Source organism: Polypterus senegalus, chromosome 7 (genome assembly GCF_016835505.1).
Source record: "Polypterus senegalus isolate Bchr_013 chromosome 7, ASM1683550v1, whole genome shotgun sequence".
Classification (NCBI taxonomy): Eukaryota; Metazoa; Chordata; class Cladistia; order Polypteriformes; family Polypteridae; genus Polypterus; species Polypterus senegalus.
This window is the reverse complement of record NC_053160.1, coordinates 45,732,718-45,755,665: the sequence shown is the minus strand read 5'-3', so window position 1 is coordinate 45,755,665 and position 22,948 is coordinate 45,732,718. Positions and strand designations below refer to the sequence as shown.

Here is a 22,948-nt window from a genome sequence, read left to right as displayed (position 1 = left end):
AGGGTTCACATACTTTTTCACTCCACTGTATCTAGAGCTAAATCATTGTGCCTCTCAGAAACAAATTAAAATTTTATGAGGCTGAAAAAAGAACGAAGAATATTAGGCTAATTATCTATTGTGATGAGATTTTTTGGTAGAAAAATTAATAAGGCATTTGAGTGGACAAGTTCCTACATGATAATAACAATGTTTTTATGTATTTCAGAGGCTGAATCAGAAAGACTCAATGTTATTTTTAAGGCATGCATCTCATCTTTGCAATAGTCAAAAATATATCAAGTCATTCAAAACTGGGTAAGTAATGATCTGGATAAGAATGCATTTTTTACTTTGTGTATAATGTTAATAGGTATACACATTAAGCTATCAAGAACCCTAATCATACACACTTCCCCTCCTTATTTGTACCTATAATGGTTAATTCATTAGAGCTTGAGAGTCTTCCATTAGTCATTGTTTTTTGAGTATTTCAGTGTTCATCTTGATTTAAAAGATGACCGTGTCTGTCAAAGGTACATCATGTGGACTATTTATCATTTCAGTTCCAGCTTCTGGTATCTGTGCTATCACCATTCCTATACTATTAATATACTATATTAGTCCCAGTGTCTATTCTAACTTCTGCTGCTTAGAACATTCCCATGAGAAACTAAGTTTCAGTGTAGGTCCTATAAAACAATCAATTAAACTGAAAATAATGCACATATTGTAACAGGAAAGAGTACATTTGTGGCATTTCTCCACACCTAGGGTGATGCCACGAAGACAAAAGATATCAAAATGGTGCTTTTATTAAAATATAGCGCACAACAGTGGGAAACAATAGGAAACAGACAATCTGCAAATAGACTGAAGAAATACAAAGAGGATTTGATACATCCAATCTAAAGTCTTAAAGAAAAGACATAAAAATACAGGATTTCTTGATATACTGTATGCCTGGCTCAGCATTTAGAGTTTCCATGAAGAAAGTTGTCATACATAAAATGCTTTCTGTAAAGAGTTTTCTGATTTTGTAATAAGTATTTTTTTTATTAAATGTTTTGCTAGCTTGAATGTACATTATGGCCAGCTTATACCCAGTGCTTCATTTAAAGAAGTCTCTCCAGTTGTGAAATACCTTGAGGAAGGCCTTGCAAAATGCTGTTCAAACCCAGACCCTGATTGTCTTATGAACGAGGTGGGTACCTGCATTTAGTGTTCAGTATTTAACAATTTATAAAGGTGCTTTAAAGCTACTACAAAGTAAAACACAACAAAGTGTTTATAGTCAGTACAATATGTTCTGCAGGATTATGTATAGTATGTTTGTTTTAATAATAAAATCTTATAAACTAAAATTTGAGTGCCTCTTGACTTGACAACCTTGAATGGAATATTTCAGCACATTAATTAATTTCAAACACTTGCTAATTTTAAATTAAAACAAATAATTAAATATAATTGTGGATGCCACCAGCAATTTAGTATTTCAATTGATAGATACTGCTTTAAGGTAAATACAAATAATTAAACTGAATTCTTACTCATGTAAAAGATCATAATTACATGTTAAAAATAATATGCATATCGTATATTGTGTGTGTGTGTCTGTGTACTATACCACCTATTTTATACAGCATCCCACCACTGCCATCTAATGGATTCAGGAAGTTCTCATGACTCCATGCCTACAATGGCTGCCTGTTTCCAGATCATTGAATTAGTCAGTCCATAAATGGCTATCTACACACTTTTCCAATAATGTGAATCCTTCTTTTTTCATTTTAGAGTTAGATTTCCCTCTAAGTCAGGCTCCTCCAATTAAGTTCCTGGAGGAATGCAGTGTCTGTAGGTTTTCATTCCAAGCACTTTCTTAATTAGTCGCCAGTTACAGCTGCAAATGGAATATTTTTATTTCCTTCATTTTAATTGACTTGTCTATTTAAGATTCCAAAACCAAAATTGATTGTTTTCCTTTAACCGGCTGCCAGTTAACAGTAAATCTTGAGCTGCCCGATGATGTGTCCAGGAAAAGAACACAAACAATATTAGGAGTGTTTTATATGTCTGACTGAGTCTCAAATACATTTCTTAGAGGGCTGCTATAATTCCAGATTTCATTGCAGTCAATTTAATAATTAGAGACTACTGCTGCATTTTAATTGTATACATTACTTTATTCAATTATATGGCTTGGCTGTGCAAAATATGTTCCTTTAGCAGCAGTAATTGGGTACTAATTAAGGAAGTGGCTGGAATGAGAACCTGTACCTACCATGAGCCTAAATGACTGAGTCTGAGACCACTGATCTAACAGCCTTTAAAGCATGCTGTCACTTTCATGAGTCCTATGAGAACACTACTGTAATATAATATAGTCTGTCTTCTAATGCTTACCTGCTTCCTACCCAATATCAATGGTACCACCTTCTATGTCAATTTTAAGTTATACTAGCTGTCCCCTGCAGGTCCGCCCACATAGTAGTGAAACAGGGCAAACTTTAAAAATTAAAAAAAAAATTTAATTGTGGCAAAGCGGAAGGTAGGTATACTCCAATGTCAAATATAGGCACTATATCTGATCGTGTTCAGCTTTGATGGGAGAATGCCCCCCGTGTGAGGAGAAAAGCATGTGACTGTGATATCTCTGGCAATCAGCAGCTACCCTTTGAAACAGGCTGCTTTCTGTTCTTCATTTTGTACATCATATTTTAACACCATGGAACACATAGCAATGCACACCAAACATACTCAATTTTGTCATCTCCAGTGTAATGATAAGGAGAGAAACTGCAGACACAGAGGTTTTTATGCTTTCTTGTTTTTCTTTTTTATTTTTATATAGGGAAAATGAATGTTTAGGGCAGACAAAAATGTTCCTCTAATGATGACGCACTAACCTTTATTTGTAGACTGGATTGAGTAGTCATTCTGAAAAAAAAAGTTTATGGCTTTTTGTTTTGATTTTGTAAACTGTGAAGCTTTTGGGTTTCTAGAGGTTTTTTGTCTCCCTGTATTTCACTGACAAGTGGTTGCACTTTACTTGGTTTTTGTTTCTATTGGGCAGTCACAGTGTTCTCATACATATCCTGCACCACCCTCACATACTTTTCTGCTACTCCCGACTTCCTCATACAGTACCATAACTCCGCTTTTGGATCCCTGTCATACGTTTTCTGTAAGTCCACAAACACGCAGTGTGATTCCTTCTGACCTTCCCTGTATAACAGCACTCTTAAAGCAAACATTGCATCTTTAGTACACTTTCCTGGCATGAAACCATATTGCTGCTCACCTCTCCTCTACACCTGGCATTGATCGCTCTTTCCCATATATTCATAGTGTAGCTGATCAACTTTGTACCCCTGTAGTTAATGTTTTTCTGCACATCTCCCTTATTCTTGAAAACTGTACTTCTTCTCCACTCCTCAGGCATCTTCCCGCCTTTCAAGGTTTTGTTATACAATCTAGTTAGAACCTCATCTGCCATCTCATCTAATCATCTCCATGCCTTCCACTTTTCATCCTCTGATTCATAAATACAATCTTTAATTACAGATGTGGACACATTTGTTGGTGCACCTCCACGAAAAAAGAAGAACCCACAATTGTCACAGAAATAACTTGTTTTGTTCTTAGCTGTTCTTAAGTGATTTTAGTTTTATTTTTGGGGTCATTTTCCTGTTGGAGGATCCATGAACTGCAACTGAGACTGAGCTTTCTGGCAGTACGTTTCACTCCAGAATGTGTTGATATTCTTGAGATTTGCTAGTTCCTTGCAAAGGCTCAAGGCAGCCTAATGCCAGATGTAGCGAAGAAGCCCCAAAACATTACTGAACCTCTTCCATTTTTCTTAGTAGGTATGGTGTTTTTTCTTTAAATGCTTCATTTTTGGATTTGTGAACATAGAGCCGATGTGACTTGCCAAAAAAAAACCAAAAACAGTTTTTGTCATATCTCTCCAAATAACATTTTCACAGAAGCAAGGTGGCTTGTCAATATGCATCTTAGCAAATTCCACACTGGCTATTTTATGTTTTTCATTCAACGTTGGAGTCCTCCTGGGTCTTCTTCCACTTAGCCCACTGTCAATCAAAAAGTGACAGATTATGCAATCAGACACTGAGGAACCTTGATCTTGGAGTTCGGCTTGTTTCTCTTTGGATTTGTCCTTGACTTTTTGTTTATAATTCACACTTTCCTTCTGTCCATTCTGGGGTCAATTTGCCTCTTGTGGCTGCATCCAGCATGGTTGGCTACAGTCTCATGGATGTTAAACTTCTTAATATTTGCAGCTATTGTCACAGGCGCATCAGGCTGCTTGGAAAATGGTTTTAGAACCTTTGCATTTAACATGCTTGTCTATAATTTTCTTTCTGATCTTCTCAGGCAACTCTCTCCTTTGCTTTCTCTGATCCATGTTCAGCATGGGACACATGATGATACCAAACAGCAGAGTGACTACTTTTCTCCATTTAAATAAGCTGAATGACTGATTACACGATTGGAAAATCGTGTAATACTTATTAAAGAAAAGAGCTAGTTTGAAACAATCACTCTAATCCAATTATTTATGATTTATTTCCTAGGGGTACCAACAAATGTGTCCAGGTCAGTTAAGAATATCTCTTGTATAATAAGCAACACTATATTTCTTTTCACACTCGCTTTGCTTTCCTTGATGACATTTCAAATGCATACATGTATTTTTCAAGAGGCATACAGAACTTTTTAAATGAGCAGGTAGGGTACCAACAAATTTGTCTACATCCATAAGTAAGTCATTCAGAGTTGCATTTGGTCTGGCAGTAACTTCCCTGTATTGTTCCATTTGTCCTGTGTACAAGGTTACACAAATAGCTAGATTTATGCTTTCTGGCAATAGTTTTGTATTTTTCCACTTCTATAGTGAGTTGCAGTAAACTCCAATGGATGTTCAGTGCTTTCATAAGCTAAATTAAGTTCCATTTTGAAGTTTTCTTAGAAAAGTGCAACGGCAGCTTCCACTTGCAGCTATAGACACGTCAATACTCGAGCAACTCTCCATGTTAGTGTTTAGATCTGATGGTGTATGTGACCAAAAAAAGAAGTCTGACTGCATTCTCGTACCATTGCTCGCGTACTGAAATGTCAGCATGGCACTGCCAGATCTAAATACTAGTGTGTTCCAAATAGCGATATATTATTTACCCTATACAACTCCAGGAACCTCACCTCACATGCAGATCAGAAGCCTTGGCTAGAGCTGGGAGAACATTTTGCCTGAGTTGAGCTGTAGCAGTGGGGGGATAGAATAGCAGGCTGTTTGCTGCTTGCACTGATCGACACATTTGCATAACAAAAGACGCTAATGGAGATGTTCGAAGGAATTTAAGGTGGCCAGGGATTACACGTATTTTTGTAGGCTTCAGGGATTCTAGTGTTAAATTTTGGGTTGACCTGGAATTCCCAGAGATAGCTAATGCAGGTATGGTTGGAAACAAAGAAAACTCACCAACAGCGACCAGACAAATATTTGAATCTAGTCTTGTAATTCCATATTTAAAAGAGGATAACTAAATGTGGTGTCAAAATAATGCCCCATACACACTAACAATAGCACTGCAGCATGTGAAATATGAATAAACATACTGAATGAGCAATATAAAATAACATTTATAGCCCTTTAATGAACAGGAGACTGGCATCAACTAGTTTTCTTGTTTGCTCTATGTCAAGTTTGTTTTTTGTAAAATCTTTCTTTTTCTGTTCAGTAAATGGAGGGTTTTTAGCCTCTCTTGACCCTTTAAATTCACTTAAAAAAGTAGTGAGCACAAGGCGGACACCTTACTCCATGTTGTGAGATGACCTGTATGCTCTGCTTCACCAGTGAATGGTGATTGTCTTTGTATTCATTTGTTCAGGGAAAAGAATTTTATGCACAAAACTTACTGATTTTGTTGTTATGTGAAATGATGAACCCTTTAATGTAAAAGAACGTGCAATTCTTTTAGCGTTGCACATGGTATTTATTTGAGACTAGCATCGCAGCAGAGAAGTAGTGTATTAAAGAAGTAATGAAAAAGAAAAGGAAACATTTTAATAATAACGTCACATGATTGACAATGTAATTATGTTGTCATTGTCATGAGTGTTGCTGGCATATATATATATATATATATATATATTGTGGCAGTAGGGGGGAGTAGTGCACCCTTGAACCCTCAGGTACAACTCCAGACACCAGGTAAAAGTCCAAGACCTTTTTATTTTCGTTTAACACCGTGCACAAAGCACCTTCCACACTACTCAAACTATTAACTATAATAAACACAATTCCCTCAACAATAAACTCTCCTCCTCGCCCAGACACTTTCTCCTCTCCCTCCCAGCTCAGCTCAGTGTCTGAACTGAGGCACCGTCCTTTTATAGCCCCTGACCCGGAGGTGTTCCTGTCCCATCAATCCATAGTTCCTAATTCCTTCTGGGTCAGGGCAATCAGTCCTTTTACTCAACCCGGGAGCACAACATTTCTTCCCGTCACGTGACCGTGACGTACTCCCGGGTCATATGGCCTCACAGGGCCCATAAGCCCCCCCACAGCGACTCCTGTTGGTCCCCAAGGTATCCAGCATGGCTGTATATAGACACTACAAAGTCCATAAGGCCCTGCTGGACCTCGGGGCACGATCCTGCTGTCGGGAGAGCTCCTCCTGGGGGTGCTGACCAGCATGAGAAGCCGGCAGTCCTCCACAATATATATATATATATATATATATATATATATATATACAGTGGAACCTCGGTTTACGAGTAACTTGGTTTACGAGTGTTTTGCAAGACGAGCAAAAATGTTTAATAAATTTTGACTTGATAAACGAGTGATGTCTTGCAATACGAGTAGTATGGATACACTTTGTCTGCTGAGCGTTGCGTGATCACAACTGAGCTGATGGTTCTTCTCTCTCTCTCTCTCCTTATCTCACTCGCTCGCCCAGCACGTCTCTCTCTCTCTCTCTCTCATCTCGCTCGCCCAGCGCGTCTCTCTTTTTCTCTCCTCATCTTGCTCGCTCGCCCAGCACGTGTCTCTCTCTCTCTCTCTCTCTCTCATCTCGCTCGCTCGCCCAGCCCGTCTCTCTCTCTCTCTCTCTGGCAATCGTCTCCTATTCTCCGTCTGAGTCTGTGTGCCTTACTCATATAGTCAACATCTGTTTACTACAGCATTGTGACTGTGTGTGTGTGCGCTGTGAAGTGCGAGTCCCCATCTTAATCACCAAAACACGAAGCTGAGTCTCAGTACTTTAACACCAGCTTTATTCAGCTTGAAACAGCAACAGCGCTGTTATTTATTGTACCGGGATCTTTATAATGTTCCTTGTATGACCCATTGACGACAGGCGCTTATAGAATGTCTGCGATCTTTTTGGATGCGCTTATACGGCGAACTGCTACAGCGCTGGGAGACTGCGATTGCTTTGGGGCGCTCTTCCACGTGTTGTCCTGTTGGGTGGAATCCCACATGAGTTTAGAAGCTCACACCAGCCATGATTCTTTATAAAGGTAAAGTGCAGGTTAATTTGTATTATGTATTTTACTTTATATTTTGTATTAATCATTTTTATATGAATAGTTTTGGGTTGTGGAACGAATCATCTGAGTTTCCATTATTTCTTATGGGGAAATTCGCTTTGATATACGAGTGCTTTGGATTGAGAACGTTTCCGGAACGAATTATGCTCGCAAACCGAGGTTCCACTGTACATATATATATATATATATATAAATCTATAATAATAAAAGGCAAAGCCCTCACTGACTGACTGACTGACTCACTCACTCACTCACTCACTCACTGACTCACTCACTAATTCTCCAACTTCCCATGTAGGTAGAAAGCTGAAATTTGGCAGGCTTATTCCTTACAGCATACTTACAAAAGTTAAGCAGGTTTCATTTCGAAATTCTACACGTAACGGTCATAACTGTCGATAATGTTCGACAACGTCCGCCATGTTGAACTTTCTTATTTATGGCCCAATCTTCACGAAATTTGGTAGGCGGCTTCCCTGCGCTAACTGAAACTGCTGTACTTACTTATTTCAATGGTATGACGCCACTGTCGGCCGCCATATTGAAGTTTCCAACCTCACCAATTTTCAAACTTCCCGTGTAGGTAGAAGGCTAACCCCATCTTCACGAAATTTGGTAGGTGGCTTCCCAGCGCTAACCAAAACCGATGTACGTACTTATTTCGGTGGTATGACGACACTGTCGGCCGCCATATTGAATTTTCCAAACGTCACTAATTCTCCAACTTCCCGTGTAGGTAGAAGGCTGAAATTTGGCAGGCTCATTCCTTACAGCTTACTTACAAAAGTTTAGCAGGTTTCATTTCGAAATTCTACGCGTAATGATCATAACTGTCAACAACGTACGCCATATTGAACTTTCTTATTTACAGCCCCATCTTCATAAAATTTGGTAGGTGGCTTCCTTGAGCTAACCAAAACCAATGTAAGTACTTATTTCGGTGGTATGATGCCACTGTTGGCCGCCATATTGAACTTTTCAACATTCTTTGCTACTTATGGGCCCATCTTCAAGAAATTTGGTACACGGGTTCCCAATGCTAACTGAATCCTACTTACGTACATATATACGTCCATAGCCTGCTTAAGCCCTTCACCTATGCATCTGCATGTGAGTTGATGGCTGCCGCTGAATTGTTCGGTTGTCGCTTTCAAGTGTACCGAAATGGCCAAATATTTTACACCTTTGGACAAACGCCAATGCCTCTTAAACATCTTAGATTGACAGGTGACGATTTCAGTAGTGGACACTTTGATGTTTATGAATGTTTAAACTCTTAAAAGCTGGATGTAAAGTTATCGATGAAACCGGTTGTATACTTACAACGCTTGACAGATGCCGAATGTCTCTTCAAATACTGTTGTAATTGAAACAAACCATGAAACTCAAACCGATTATGACAGCACCAATCCAAGCTGTGAGATTTGAAACAAGATTACTGTTCACATGGCCAACTGTAAGTTACATGCTCAAGAGTAAGCTCAGCACACAGCTTGGTCATATTACAACCGGAGGGCCAAACTTACAATGTGGTATACAAAGAGATCCTTAACAAATAATTATTGGTATATTTTCCCTCAGTTTAAAAAGGTTTAATTTTCTTCTTAATAAAAATTGTAAGGCAGTACTTCGCCGCTGCGAAATGTGGGTATTTTGCTAGTATATATATATACACACACACACATATAAACATATATATACACATATATATATATATATATATATATATATATATATATATATATATATATATATATATATATATAGTGGTCCCTGGCCAGGGCTGGAGCCTGCCTATACATATATATAAATATATACACATATATATATATATATACACACACACATATATATATACATATACATATCTACATATATACTGTATATACACATATATATATGAATGAACACATGTGGAGTTATGTACTTAACAAAAAAAGGTGAAATAACTGAAAACATGTTTTATATTCTACTGTAGTTTCTTCAAAATAGCCACCCTTTGCTCTGATTACTGATTTGCACACTCTTGGCATTCTCACGATGAGCTTCAACAGGTAGTCACCTGAAATGGTTCATTCATAGTTTTGATGCCTTCAGTGAGAATCTACCAATGTAAATGGTCATGAAAATAAAGAAAACACATTGAATGAGGAGGTGTGTCCAAACCTTTGGCCTGTACTGTATATACTGTATATATATATATATATATATTGTGGCCCCGGCCGGGGCTGGAGCCCCGCCGGGACGCCCAGGAGGACATGAGGAGGGCTTGTGCCTCCTCCAGACCGCGAGGGGGCGTCCGTCCTGGTTCTATTGGGAGCCACGGGTCGAGGGCATGGAAGCCCTACCCTGTAGGGGCCGTGGTTGCCGCCAGGCGGCGCCCCGATGCCGGTTGATCCCATGCAGTCGCCGGCCGGAGCTGGAGCCCGGCCGGACGCTTGGAGGACGAGAGGAGGGCTTGTGCCTCCTCCACACCGCGAGGGGGCGTCCGTCCTGGTTCTGTTGGGGCCACGGGTTGAGGGCATGGAAGCCCTTCCCTGTAGGGGCCCGTGGTCACCGCCAGGCGGCGCCCCGATGCCGGTTTATCCCGACGGTCGCGGCTGGGGCTGGAGCCCGGCGGGACGCTTGGAGGACAAGAGGAGGCGAGTGCCTCCTCCAGACAGAGTGGGGCGTCCGTCCTGGTTACGCAGGGGGCCTCGGGTACAGGGCATGGAAGCCCAGCCCTGTAGGGACCCGTGGCCACCGCCAGGCGGCGCCCTGTGCCTAATTATCCGGAGCCCGGCACTTCCGCCACACCAGGAAGTGCCGGGGAAGACTTTATGTGGCGCCGGAGAGCTGCCAGGAAGGCAGCCAGCACTTCCGCCACGCTGGGGCGTGGCCAAGGAACAGGTGCGGAAACACCTGGGGCTCATCCGGGAGCCTTATTTAAGGGGCCGCCTCCCTCCAGTCGGTGGTGGAAGTCGGGAGGCAGAAGGACTGAGCTGGAGAGCGGACAGGAGGCGGCCAGGAAGAAAGGCACAGAGACTGTGGGCCCTGGACTTTGGGGATTCGGTGCAAGAGGCACTGGGGTTCGTGAGTGCACGTGACTTTGTATATTTGATAATATTGTAAATAAACGGTGTGTGGGGAGCAAAATATGATGTCCGTCTGTCTGTGCGGGCCAGCGTTCACAATATATATATATATATATATATATATATATATATATATACATATATATATATATTATGGGTGGGACTCGATTAAAAAAATTAATCTAATTAATTAGAGGCTGTGTAATAATTAACCCTGATTAATCGTGTGTAATCACACATAAAAATTTGCCCCAAATCGCAATTTTTTTTTAATTTAAAAGGGTTTTAGTGGACGACAGAATCAAATAATAGACATGGACATGAATATTGTAAACTCAAGCTCTTTCGATTTCTGAAAAAAAAATGCTTTTAAACTGCATTTCAATTCAAAACAGAAACAAAAATATCACCCCTGACTAAAATTGGGCAGACATGCATTGAAGCTTCTCAGCTGTGCTTGTGCTAAGAAAAGGAAACATTTAAAAAATAACGTAACAAAATTGTCAAAGTAATAGTTTTGTGACCGTTATGAGTGTTGCTGTCATCAAGGATTTGATTATCATTATTTCTTGCAATCAGGTTCGTATTTGGAGGATGTGTTGTGTTCAAGTTACATTCCGTGTTGTAAAGATAACAGGTTTCATTCATCGAAGTGTTCACCACCCAGATCGGTACTCGTCAATGTAAGATGTTCAACAGGCATTCCCGGGATTAAGTTGTGGAAATTGCCTGCGAATATTTAGCGGTAGCGTGTGTATGGACTTAATTTTATGTTTTCTAGTCCTGCAAAGTCATTTGACGTGAGCCGCTCGGAGTACATGCATCAAAGCCTCTCAGCTGTGCTCGTGCAATCTCGCGATGTCAACGGGTTTTTTAATGTTAGCTAGGACCCGGCACTTAAAAGTTTCTTGCTACAGCAATTTTAACTCCATTACAAAGTGATCCAAAGTCTCGTTTATATCTCATGTCTTTTCATTAAACTTGTATCTCGCGAATACCACATTGGTCGTAGGCATGACAAACGGCAGTGGGAGTGTGTCTATAAACTTAATTTAAAGTTACGGTTCAGACCGTGCTTTGTTTCCGCAGTAGCTGTTCACAGTCATTTCACGTGATTACGTGGGAGGCGTGATGATGTCAGACGCAACTCCGCCCCCCACGGCCATGAGCTGAAGTCCATTACAGTATATGTAGAAAAATAGGTTCCAGTTATGACCATTACGTGTAGAATTTCAAAATGAAACCTGCCCAACTTTTGTAAGTAAGCTGTAAGGAATGAGCCTACCAAATTTCAGCCTTCTACCTACACGAGAAGTTGGAGAATTAGTGATGAGTCAGTCAGTCAGTCAGTCAGTCAGTCAGTGAGGGCTTTGCCTTTTATTAGTATAGATTGAAGAGATGCATTATAAAATTCTGTAATAGCAGGGTATAATTCAAAGAAAATTCAAAGTGACTTTTCAAATGAAATCTTCAGGTGGCTTTTGTATTTTTTGTACTCTGTAGTAAATCAAAATTATGATAATAAGTAATGATAAGTACTGACTGCCTTGTTTTGAAATCCTCTGGAAAGTACAATGCCGCTTACTGCATATATTATTTTGAAGCAGATGAACTCTTCCAGAACCTCTGACTAATTTTTCATTTGGAAGACGTTATGTTTATATGTGCTGAACTCCTTGCTCCTGCTTTTGTCAAAGGTAAATCCAAACGGAAAAAGCATCTGTAGCATATAGAAAAATGACATTTTCATCTTTAAGCCAATTTTTAGCACCTTATTTTCTAATTCGGTCTTAGGTAATATTATTGAAAGTATGGACCACAGAAAGCATTTCCTTTCTAATGAAGGTGATTTAAAGTTAATTAAAAATTGCTACAAATTATGACACTGTATATCAAAACCAAAACTTATAATACCTTACCTTAAAATGGATTTGAGTAAATGTCCACTGACAGAAATAAGCAAAACTTACTAATGCATCATCAGTTGTTCTGTTTCCACCATGCTCTAAACAGCAATGCAGCTTGTGCTAAATAAACACGTTTCTTTCTGTTTTATTGTGGCTTACCTCTGTTCTATATGCAGTTGTACAACATTGTTGACTTTTTCATAAAAGAAGGGTGTTGCTCTGATAAAAAATGTACTGTCATCATTTCATTTCAAATTTTGTGTAACATGTGGTACTTTGATATTGTAATAACCAGAGAGGTACTGGCTTCTTCAGCCGCTGCACCGCCGCACCGCTCAGGTCTTCTGAAGCACCATGTGCTTCCAGCTGCTTTGTCTCTTTTGCCCGCACATAGCTCATCCCAGCTCTGCCTCACTCTGCCCATCTGGGGTCAGAGACTACTGATATGGCACACTATGCCCAAACTCTGTAAGCAGACACAAAGCTAAGTTACGCATGCACCCAGGCCAAGGAATTTTAGCATTGGGAAAACACAGTCGAAGTGCTCTCTTAAGTGTTGTGTTTGTGCGTCCCATGATCCACGTTCTCAGGAGCTGCTTATACGGCTGGTTTCTCCAGGTATCACTGTACCCTCTGACTTGTGCTTGGCCACCCAACAAAAATGTCCATCTCAAGTCCAGACCAAAGGAAGCCACACTGCCCTCCTCTCAAAATCCTTGTCCTTGAGGGTAACACAAACTCCATCTGCCAATATATTAGGGGTGTGAGGCAATCTGGTCAACCAGACTGAAGAGATCCCTCTTGAGCATGGTTGAAGAGTCCACCAGCGTTAGTGTTAATACAAATATCGTGGTGAGTTCAAACTTCCCTAATGTCAGTAAGTGGGGGGTGGGGGTGTATGCATACATTTACCCAGTCATTTACTGGTGTCATGTCAGAGGCTTATACCTGCTTTATGTCCAGTGCTACCATCATAAGTTCTGTCCCCCATGGTCCTAAACTAAATTATAGTAAATGAGTTTGAACTGGTTGGAAGGATGGATATTTGGAATGTGGGAGGAAGCAGGGCTAACCACAGAAATTCCATACAGATGACAAAGAACAAGAAAACTGGTGCAAAATGAACCTGCGTCACTGGATGTTTCTGATGGTTGCCTCTATAAAATAACTGCAATCCTAACATGAGATGCTGGCTTAAGTTAATCACAGTATTCTAGAGCCTAACTGCAGTGATTGTGCCAGCAACAAAGGAAAAACTACACATTTATATTATTCTTTATAGGATCAATAATGAATGGGTAAGTTAAAATATATGGTGAATTATTGCACCTCTATTTTCAGTGTCTTAGAGAGGTTGCTCACTAACAATTAACGCTGAGTGTACATGGCCATTTATTAAAATGAGTTCAAATAAATATCCTTGTTTACAAGTATATTGTTAAAATGAACAGCTTGCATTGAGGCAGCTTTGAAAACGCAGAATATATACAGAAATTATAGAATCAACAGTACCATCAGGCAGACTTTCAAACATATTAAAAGCATCAATTAGTCCAGATTTAACATTGGGGATAGAAAGCAAATTCTGTGACAATCCTGAAATCAAGTGTGAAAACCCTGCAAAGAACCTGGGATTTTTTTAATTAAAAGAGTTATTAAAATCACCAAATATAGCTAAATAATGTCCAGTACGTATAGATATATTATTACTAATTACTAAGTACCTGTCATGCAGATTATTTTTGACTGTTGCTAGAGGGCATTTCTCTCTCCCAGGTTTCATTAAAACATTGCAGATAACTAACTGGGATGTGAACTTCCTTTGTTCTGAAACTGGTTCTTTTTTTCTTTCCCTAGATTTCAGGATATAAGACAGCTTTGTGCACAGATTCTGTTTTACCCAATAAATGTGAGAAATTTAAGCAGTGCTGCCAAAAATCACCTGTGGAGGTTTTCAGTTGCATTGAATCGCTGAGTATTCATGCTTCAAATGAATTTTCCAAGATAACAGAACCTTCCAATGAAGAATTGTGTAAAGAAAACAGTGATTCTATAGTAACAGAGTAAGTCTTTTAATGTGACAAATGTTTTACAATTAGGATGTCATGCTCAGTTTTTGGTTTAGTTGGAGAATACAATGAACTTTAAGAAATTACATAAATCATTCTTGAATACTCTAGTTTAAAAGTGTTTAAAATGTACTTGACGCACAACATATTCTTTTATGGTAAATGAACATTTTCCAGGCAGTGAACAGCCATCTGAGGTATGTCTTGATGTAGTGTTTCTTTTTCATGTGTGTATGCAGAATATACTGATTATAGTGTTTTGTATTAAGTCGTGTGAATAATTCTTTTCAGAAAAACAACTGAGGCCACAAACTGACAAATGAAAAAATGGCAGTATCTATACTAATAAAAGGCAAAGCCCTCACTGACTGACTGACTGACTCACTCACTCACTCATCACTAATTCTCCAACTTCCTGTGTAGGTAGAAGGCTGAAATTTGGCAGGGTCATTCCTTACAGCTTACTTACAAAAGTTAGACAGGTTTCATTTCGAAATTCTATGCATAACGGTCATAACTGGAACCTACTTATGTACATATATACGGCAATAGCCAGCAGCTCGGTCGCCGTGTAAGGTGGAGTTGCGTCTCTCATCGTCACGCCTCCCACGTAATTGAGTGCCTGCCCATATAAGGCCGTCAGTCAGCAGCAATCCAATAGACACGCTGCCGCTAAATATTCGCAGGTGAAAGGCTATGCTTATGCAAAAGAAGATGAGATGGTCAGGGATAGACTAGTGTTTGACACAAACTCAGAGAAAGTGCGACAGAAACATTTAAGTGCCGGGTCATAGCTAACATTAAATAAAGCCGTGGACATCGCAAGATCGCACGAGATAGCACAAGCACAGCTGAGAACCTTCGATGCATGTACTCCGAGTGGCTCATGTGAAGTGACTGTGAACGCAGTACGCAGAGAACAAGCAAGACCTCCAAAGAGCGCGGAGACTTTTGATCACGTGAACGTGTCTGCAAAAAGTGGCGTCTCCTGCCCTGCAAAAATACTATAAAAGTCGAGCAGCCGGCGCATGCACGCGTAGCTGTGCCGGCCTTTGAGACGCTGACTGCGCTTCTGCCTTAAGTAAAAGTAAGCACTTTTAATTTTTTCTTCCTTCCCCTGAGCTATAGCCCAGTCAACTGCAAACACGGGATCCCTTTTGTAGACCGCGGCAAACTAATATTAAGGCGCTTCGCACTTTCTTTTGCATGTATATGATTATGAGGTTGCGGAAGACACGCACAGGAGTGGAGAAGCAACAGTGCCATCCCGGCCGGTTAATGGCAGGGCTGTCTCTCCAGTCTACACGAGACCCACCGCGACGGTCCCCAAAAGGCGCTCATATTGTCAGCTAAGACGTCTCTCTACACTATATAAAACAAAAAGGCAAGTTTCCTTTCTTTACACCTTTATTCCTTTTATCCCAAACAAAGCCTTTCTCTCTTAACACTGCAGAGGACACAAAACTAATTTTTTTTAATTGCTGGTAATGCCGGTAAGGCACATTACCACAGGCAGAAATTTGGACGTTCACATAGAAAATGTAATTTCTATACCACAGCTGTCATGTAGCGCCTTTCAAAAGGGATCTACTACCGAGAGATGATCCATATACGTTTTAGCTGCTGTTAGTACTACTTACCTGTTGTGTTACACCGTCTTTAAAATGTAGTTTACCCGAAACCACTCCACTAGTGCTCAATGTATATTTACTTCTTAAAACGTTAATGTTTTACTGTTTAATAACTTATAGACTACATTTTATTTTTATCCCTTGCATTCAGCAAGCGAAGCCAATGGGTAATCAGCTATATATATATATATTTTCACACACACACACACACACACACATAGACACTTGCATATATATATACCTATGTGTGTGTGCATGTATGTATGTATGTATGTGGTGTGTGTATATATATATATATATATATATATATATATATATATATATATATATATATATATATATATATATTTAAAGTAGATATGTATGTATATATCTATATATATGTAGATATGTATGTAGATATATTTATGTATATATGCATATATATGTAGATATGTATGTAGATATATATATATATATGTAGATATGTATATATATGTGTATACAGTGCATCCAGAAAGTATTCACAGCGCATCACTTTTTCCACATTTTGTTATGTTACAGCCTTATTCCAAAATGGATTAAATTCATTTTTTTCCTCCGAATTCTACACACAACACCCCATAATGACAACGTGAAAAAAGTTTACTTGAGGTTTTTGTAAATTTATTCAAAATAAAAAAACTGAGAAAGCACATGTACATAAGTATTTACAGCCTTTGCTCAATACTTTGTCGATGCACCTTTGGCAGCAATTACAGCCTCAAGTCTTTTTGAATATGATGCCACAAGCTTGGCACACCTATCCTTGGCCATTTTCGCCCATTCCTCTTTGCAGCACCTCTCAAGCTCCATCAGATTGGATGGGAAGTGCCGGTGCACAGCCATTTTAAGATCTCTCCAGAGATGTTCAATCGGATTCAAGTCTGGGCTCTGGCTGGGCCACTCAAGGACATTCACAGAGTTGTCCTGAAGCCACTCCTTTGATATCTTGGCTGTGTGATTAGGGTCGTTGTCCTGCTGAAAGATGAACCGTCACCGCAGTCTGAGGTCAAGAGTGCTCTGGAGCAGGTTTTCATCCAGGATGTCTCTGTACATTGCTGCAGTCATCTTTCCCTTTATCCTGACTAGGCTCCCAGTTCCTGCCGCTGAAAAACATCCCCACAGCATGATGCTGCCACTACCATGCTTCACTGTAGGGATGGTATTGGCCTGGTGATAAGCGGTGCCTGGTTTCCTCCAAACGTGACACCTCGCATTCACACCAAAGAGTTCAACCCTTGTCTCATCAGACCAGAGAATTTTGTTTCTCATGGTCTAGGAGTCCTTCAGGTGCCTTTTGGCAAAATCCAGGCGGGCTGCCATGTGCCTTTTACTAAGAAATGGCTTCCGTCTGGCCACTCTACCATACAGGCCTGATTGGTGGATTGCTGCAGAGATGGTTGTCCTTCTGGAAGGTTCTCCTCTCTCCACAGAGGACCTCTGGAGCTCTGACAGAGTGACCATCGGGTTCTTGGTCACCTCCCTGACTAAGGCCCTTGCTCCCATGATCGCTCAGTATAGATGGCCAGCCAGCTCTAGGAAGAGTCCTGATGGTTTTGAACTTCTTCCACTTACGGATGATGGAGGCCACTGTGCTCATTTGGACCTTCAAAGCAGCAGAAATTTTTCTGTAACCTTCCCCAGATTTGTGCCTTGAGACAATCCTGTCTTGGAGGTCTACAGACAATTCCTTTCACTTCATGCTTGGTTTGTGCTCTGACATGAACTGTCAACTGTGGGACCTTATACAGACAGGTGTGTGCCTTTCCAAATCATGTCCAATCAACTGAATTTACCACAGGTGGACTCCAATTAAGCTACAGAAACATCTCAAGGATGATCGGGGGAAAGAGGATGCACCTGAGCTCAATTTTGAGCTTCATGGCAAAGGCTGTGAATACTTATGTACATGTGCTTTCTCAATTTTTTTATTTTTAATAAATTTGCAAAACCCTTAAGTAAACTTCTTTCACGTTGTCATTATGGGGTGTTGTGTAGAATTCTGAGGAAAAAACTGAATTTAATCCATTTTGGAATAAGGCTGTAACATAACAAAATGTGGAAAAAGTGAAGCGTTGTGAATACTTTCCGGATGCACTGTTTATATATATGTAGATATGTATTTATATGTGTGTATATATATATATATATATTGTGAACGCTGGCCCCAGCACAGACAGACGGACGACATATTTTGTTCCCACACACTGTTTATTTACACTTATGTACAATATATAAGTCCAGTGCACACTCACACGACCCCAGTGCCTCTGCACCGATTTCCCCAAAGTCCAGGGCCCACAGTCCTTGTGCCTTCCTGGCCACCTCCCGTCCTCTCTCTCCAGCTCAGTCCTGCTGCCTCCCGACATCCACTACTGACTGGAGGGAGGCGGCCCCTTTTATGGGGAGCCGGATGGGCTCCAGCTGCTTCCCGGCACTTAACGGTGGCCACACCCTTGTGTGGCGGAAGTGCCGGCGCACCGGAAGCCGTCCGTGTCTCCCGGTCATCTTCCCCGGCACTTCCTGGTGTGGCGGAAGTGCCGGGCTCCCGGAATAAACAGGCACTGGGGCGCCGCCTGGCGGTGGCCACGGGTCCCTACAGGGCTGGGCTTCCAAGCCCTGTACCCGAGGCCCCTGTCTAACCAGGACGGACGCCCCCACTCGGTCTGGAGGAGGCACACGCCCTCCTCCGGTCCTCTAAGCCCCGGCCGGGCTCCATCCCGGCCGAGGCCACACGGGATGAACCGGCATCGGGGCGCCGCCTGGCGGTGGCCACGGGCCCCTACAGGGTAGGGCTTCCATGCCCTCGACCCGTGGCTCCCAACAGAACCAGGACGGACGCCCCCTCGCGGTCAGGAGGAGGCACAAGCCCTCCTCACGTCCTCCTGGGCATCCCGGCCGGGCTCCAGCCCCGGCCGGGACCACAATATATATATATAGATATATATAGATATGTATGTATATAAGTGTATATATATATGTAGATATGTATATATATGTTTATGTGTGTGTGTATATATGACAGCAACACTCATAACAGTGACAAAACAATTACATTGACAATCATGTTACATTATTTTTAAAATGTTTCCTTTTCTTTTTCATAACTTCTTTAACACACTACTTCTCCACTGCGAAGTGCGGGTATTTTGCTAGTACTTAATAAAGGTAAAAAAATACAGGTCCCCCAATATAGAATGCCTTATGTGAGCATATGGCTATCAGGTAAGATGATCTGTTCTTTCTAATAAACAAAATTATATTAATGCCTTCTTGTTATCATGGCGCTAGACTTGGTGATAAAATTAGGCAATACTAATTTACATAGAATAAAAGTAAGGTTTGATGGCCAGGGAGGTCAGAAAAAAACAAAAAAAAAAACTCCAGACAGCTGGAGAAAAAAACAAAATCTGCAGGGGTTCCAGGCCACGAGATCGCCCAGCCCCTTCTAGGCATTCTACCTAACATAATTGATTTCAAATAGATAAAAATAATAAAGTTGCAGAGGAGCATGTGAAGATGACTGAGTACTTTTCTACCCAGCCACCTACATATGCAAATGTGGAATGTCAACGCAGCAACAATAAAGAGATACTTGTCTCATTTAACAGATGAGGCCCCACCTCCACTTCATTATTATCAACAGAAATCCAATTTTATGCACAAAATATTTTGGTCATTTTGTTGCATTTTACAGGTAAATGCCCCCTTAAAGAATCAAACAGAAAAAACAATAATACATTCTGTGTCTTTCATGTGGTTGTTAAGGTGTGCACCAGCTGACAAGAGGCACATTACTACTACATTGTAATAATCTGGCAAACCACCATGAGACAGGGTGTCTCAAAGGCATAGCAAATAATGCTTTTCAGAGTGCTGCGGATTGGGGCACAGAGGAGCCCCATGTACCCCTCTCAATTAAAGCAGCAACAATGATGCAACGGGTGAGAATTAAGCAGGAAGTTTGGGCTGCCAAAAAAGGGGAACAGGCCACGAGCTCAGTGGGGTGTGTGTGTGTGTGTTGTTTTTGACTGCAACACGTGAAGGTCCAGTGGGCTGATGTGTCTCTAAACCAGGAGGCTTGAGGAAAAGTGTGTAAAGTGAAGGTGTCTCCCATGGCCGAAACAATTGAAGAACTGTAAATATTTTTTTGTTTGTTTGTTTTTTTTCTGTTCTTTTGAGTGTTCAGTTAAAAGAGAAGAGCAATAAACCCCTTTTGTTTTCCACAGCCACGCATTCATGTAGTTTATTTCTCCTGCCTGGAAAAGGACATTACAATGTTTTTAACAATTAACACATTTAAATAATGAATACAGCAACCACAAAACTTTACTTGTTTTATTAATTCGGTACAGTACATCATCTGTCAGCGACACAGCCGCACCAGCTGGTCATTGGGTGTACCTGTCAATCTGCCCCTGCTACCTTATCTGCTGGCTTATTTAATGTTTTATCTCTATTATACACAATAACCAAATGATTGCATTCACTGCAGCTACTGGCATATTTCTGACATTTCTACCTACCTACAGGATGTGAGATGATGAGTTTTATTGTAACACTGAATATTACTGGCATAAAAATGTATAATATATGCAGAGATCCCATCACCCAAGGGGTTTATGTTGAAACTGATGTGTACAGTACAATACCTTCATAAGAAACAAAAATAATGAGAATTATATCCTCTACATTACAAACTTCCAAACATTCATTCTATTACAGGGTCAGTTACAGCCCAGAACCAGTCAGGACATAACCCATCATTTACATACAGTACACACATTCACTCATACAAACTTAACATGTATATCTATTGGATGTAGGAGGTTGAGTACAAAACAAAAACACAATCCCACCAATCTTCTGCCCCTTTACAGAATATGGCAAGATCACTTTAAATATTATAAAAAACAGAAGAAATACTATAGTTTCAGAAAGTATTCAGACCTCTTCTCTTTCTGGACAATTTATTATGTTGTAGATTTGATTTTAAATGGACAGATTTGCCACTGTTGTCCATCAATTTACATTCAATAACCCATAATGACAAAGTAAAAACACATTTTCAAAAACGTTCAATTGCATATTCTTTGCTTAAATTATCTATCAGATGTGTCTAGAACTTGATTGGAGACCACTTGTGGAAAATTGAATTGTTTGGAAATACTGTAGTTTTACATTTACTGCATGTTAGGAGAAAAACTAAGCCATGATGTACAAGGAACTCTCTATAGAATTCTATGATAAAACTGGGATGAGGCATTGATCAGGTTAAAAGTATAAAAACATTTCTAACGTTTTGAGTTTTCCTAAGTGCACAGTGGTGTCAATAATTGTGTAATTAAAAAGTCTGGAACCACCAGGACTCTTCTTAGAGTTGACCATTCGACCAAATTGAGTAATCGGGAAAGAAGGCCCTTGGTCAAGGAGGTGACCAAGAAACCAATGGTCACTTGAACAGAGCTTCAGAAATCCTCTGCTAAGGTAGAAGATAAACTGAAGATCCTGTTGAACTCTTTGGACAAAACTCGTTGGTAAAGCATGGACGAGGCAGCACTATGCCATAGGGGTGCATTTTAATGGCAGGGACAGAAAAGACTGGTCAAAATTAGAGAATGATGAATGCAGCCAAAATACACAGAGGTCCTTGAAGAAAATTTGCTCCAGTTATTAAACACATATTTCCAGTTTTGTCCGTAAGCCATGTTTTACTGTTAATTCTATGAACTACATTATACATGAGGCCCCAAGAAGACATGAATCTGTAATTACTGCCACACGGACTTCTACAAAATACTGAATTAAGGGCCTGAATACCCATATGAATGAAAGATTTCATTTTTTGATTTTGAATAAATCAACTTTTCAGTAATTATGTTTTCAATTTGTCATTATGGGTTTTGAGTGTAGACTGATGGGCAAAAATGGCAAGATGATCCATTCAAAATCGAAATCTACAACACAATAAAGTGTGCAGATAGTGAAGGGGTCTGAATGCTTTTTGAGCCCACTGTATATTCATGTTATTTTTAGGCACTGTGTATTCTTGGCCATTTTAATGTGACTAAATTATTACATGAAAATATTTTAGTGCAGTGCTTACAGAAAAAAATAATTAGTCTACAATTAAGGAAAATATTTTATGAGATTTGATTTTTAATATTGCTGTTGTATTATATTTTGCTTACTGAAACAACATTGGCATCTTGTTAATATACAGAGAAAATCCTCAGAAATGTCTTCCCTGCTACCCTTTTTAAGATTAACAAGTTACATTGATTTAATGTGTTCTTCTGTTTGCAATTCTTTTAAACTTATAAAAAAGTATTATAATTTATCTTTTTATAAATTAAAGATGCATGGTATATTCAAACTGAAGGACTTATCCTTCTGTAAAGGCTTTTAGTTGTGTGTTTTATTATTATGTTTCAAAAAAGGAAATCAACTTTAATGAAGATATATTAGATCCTTGAAAAATGTTCAATAAAGAGATTGTGTAGGAGTATTGACTAATGACAGGCATCATTCTCACTCTGCTGTGTCAGCTATATGGGCTGGTGTCTGCTTTTTTTATCACTATCCTATAACATCAAATTCATTTTGTCTCATCTCTGTCACTTTGATCTGAAGATTCACTTTCTCCCCACCAGTGAGCCTTTGCACATCTCACATTTCAACCTTATCTTTAA

At 40.0% G+C, this 22,948-nt stretch overlaps 1 protein-coding gene across 1 annotated transcript in view; it reads left to right on the top strand.

Moving 5' to 3' along the window:
- Positions 1 to 22,948, top strand: part of gc (GC vitamin D binding protein) — a 149,659-nt gene that overhangs the window by 93,641 nt on the left and 33,070 nt on the right. The window contains exons 6-8 of the mRNA XM_039758572.1: positions 209 to 297; positions 1,054 to 1,183; positions 14,393 to 14,598. Of these exons, the coding sequence (XP_039614506.1) occupies positions 209 to 297; positions 1,054 to 1,183; positions 14,393 to 14,598 (425 nt within the window). The remainder of the gene's footprint in view (positions 1 to 208; positions 298 to 1,053; positions 1,184 to 14,392; positions 14,599 to 22,948) is intronic.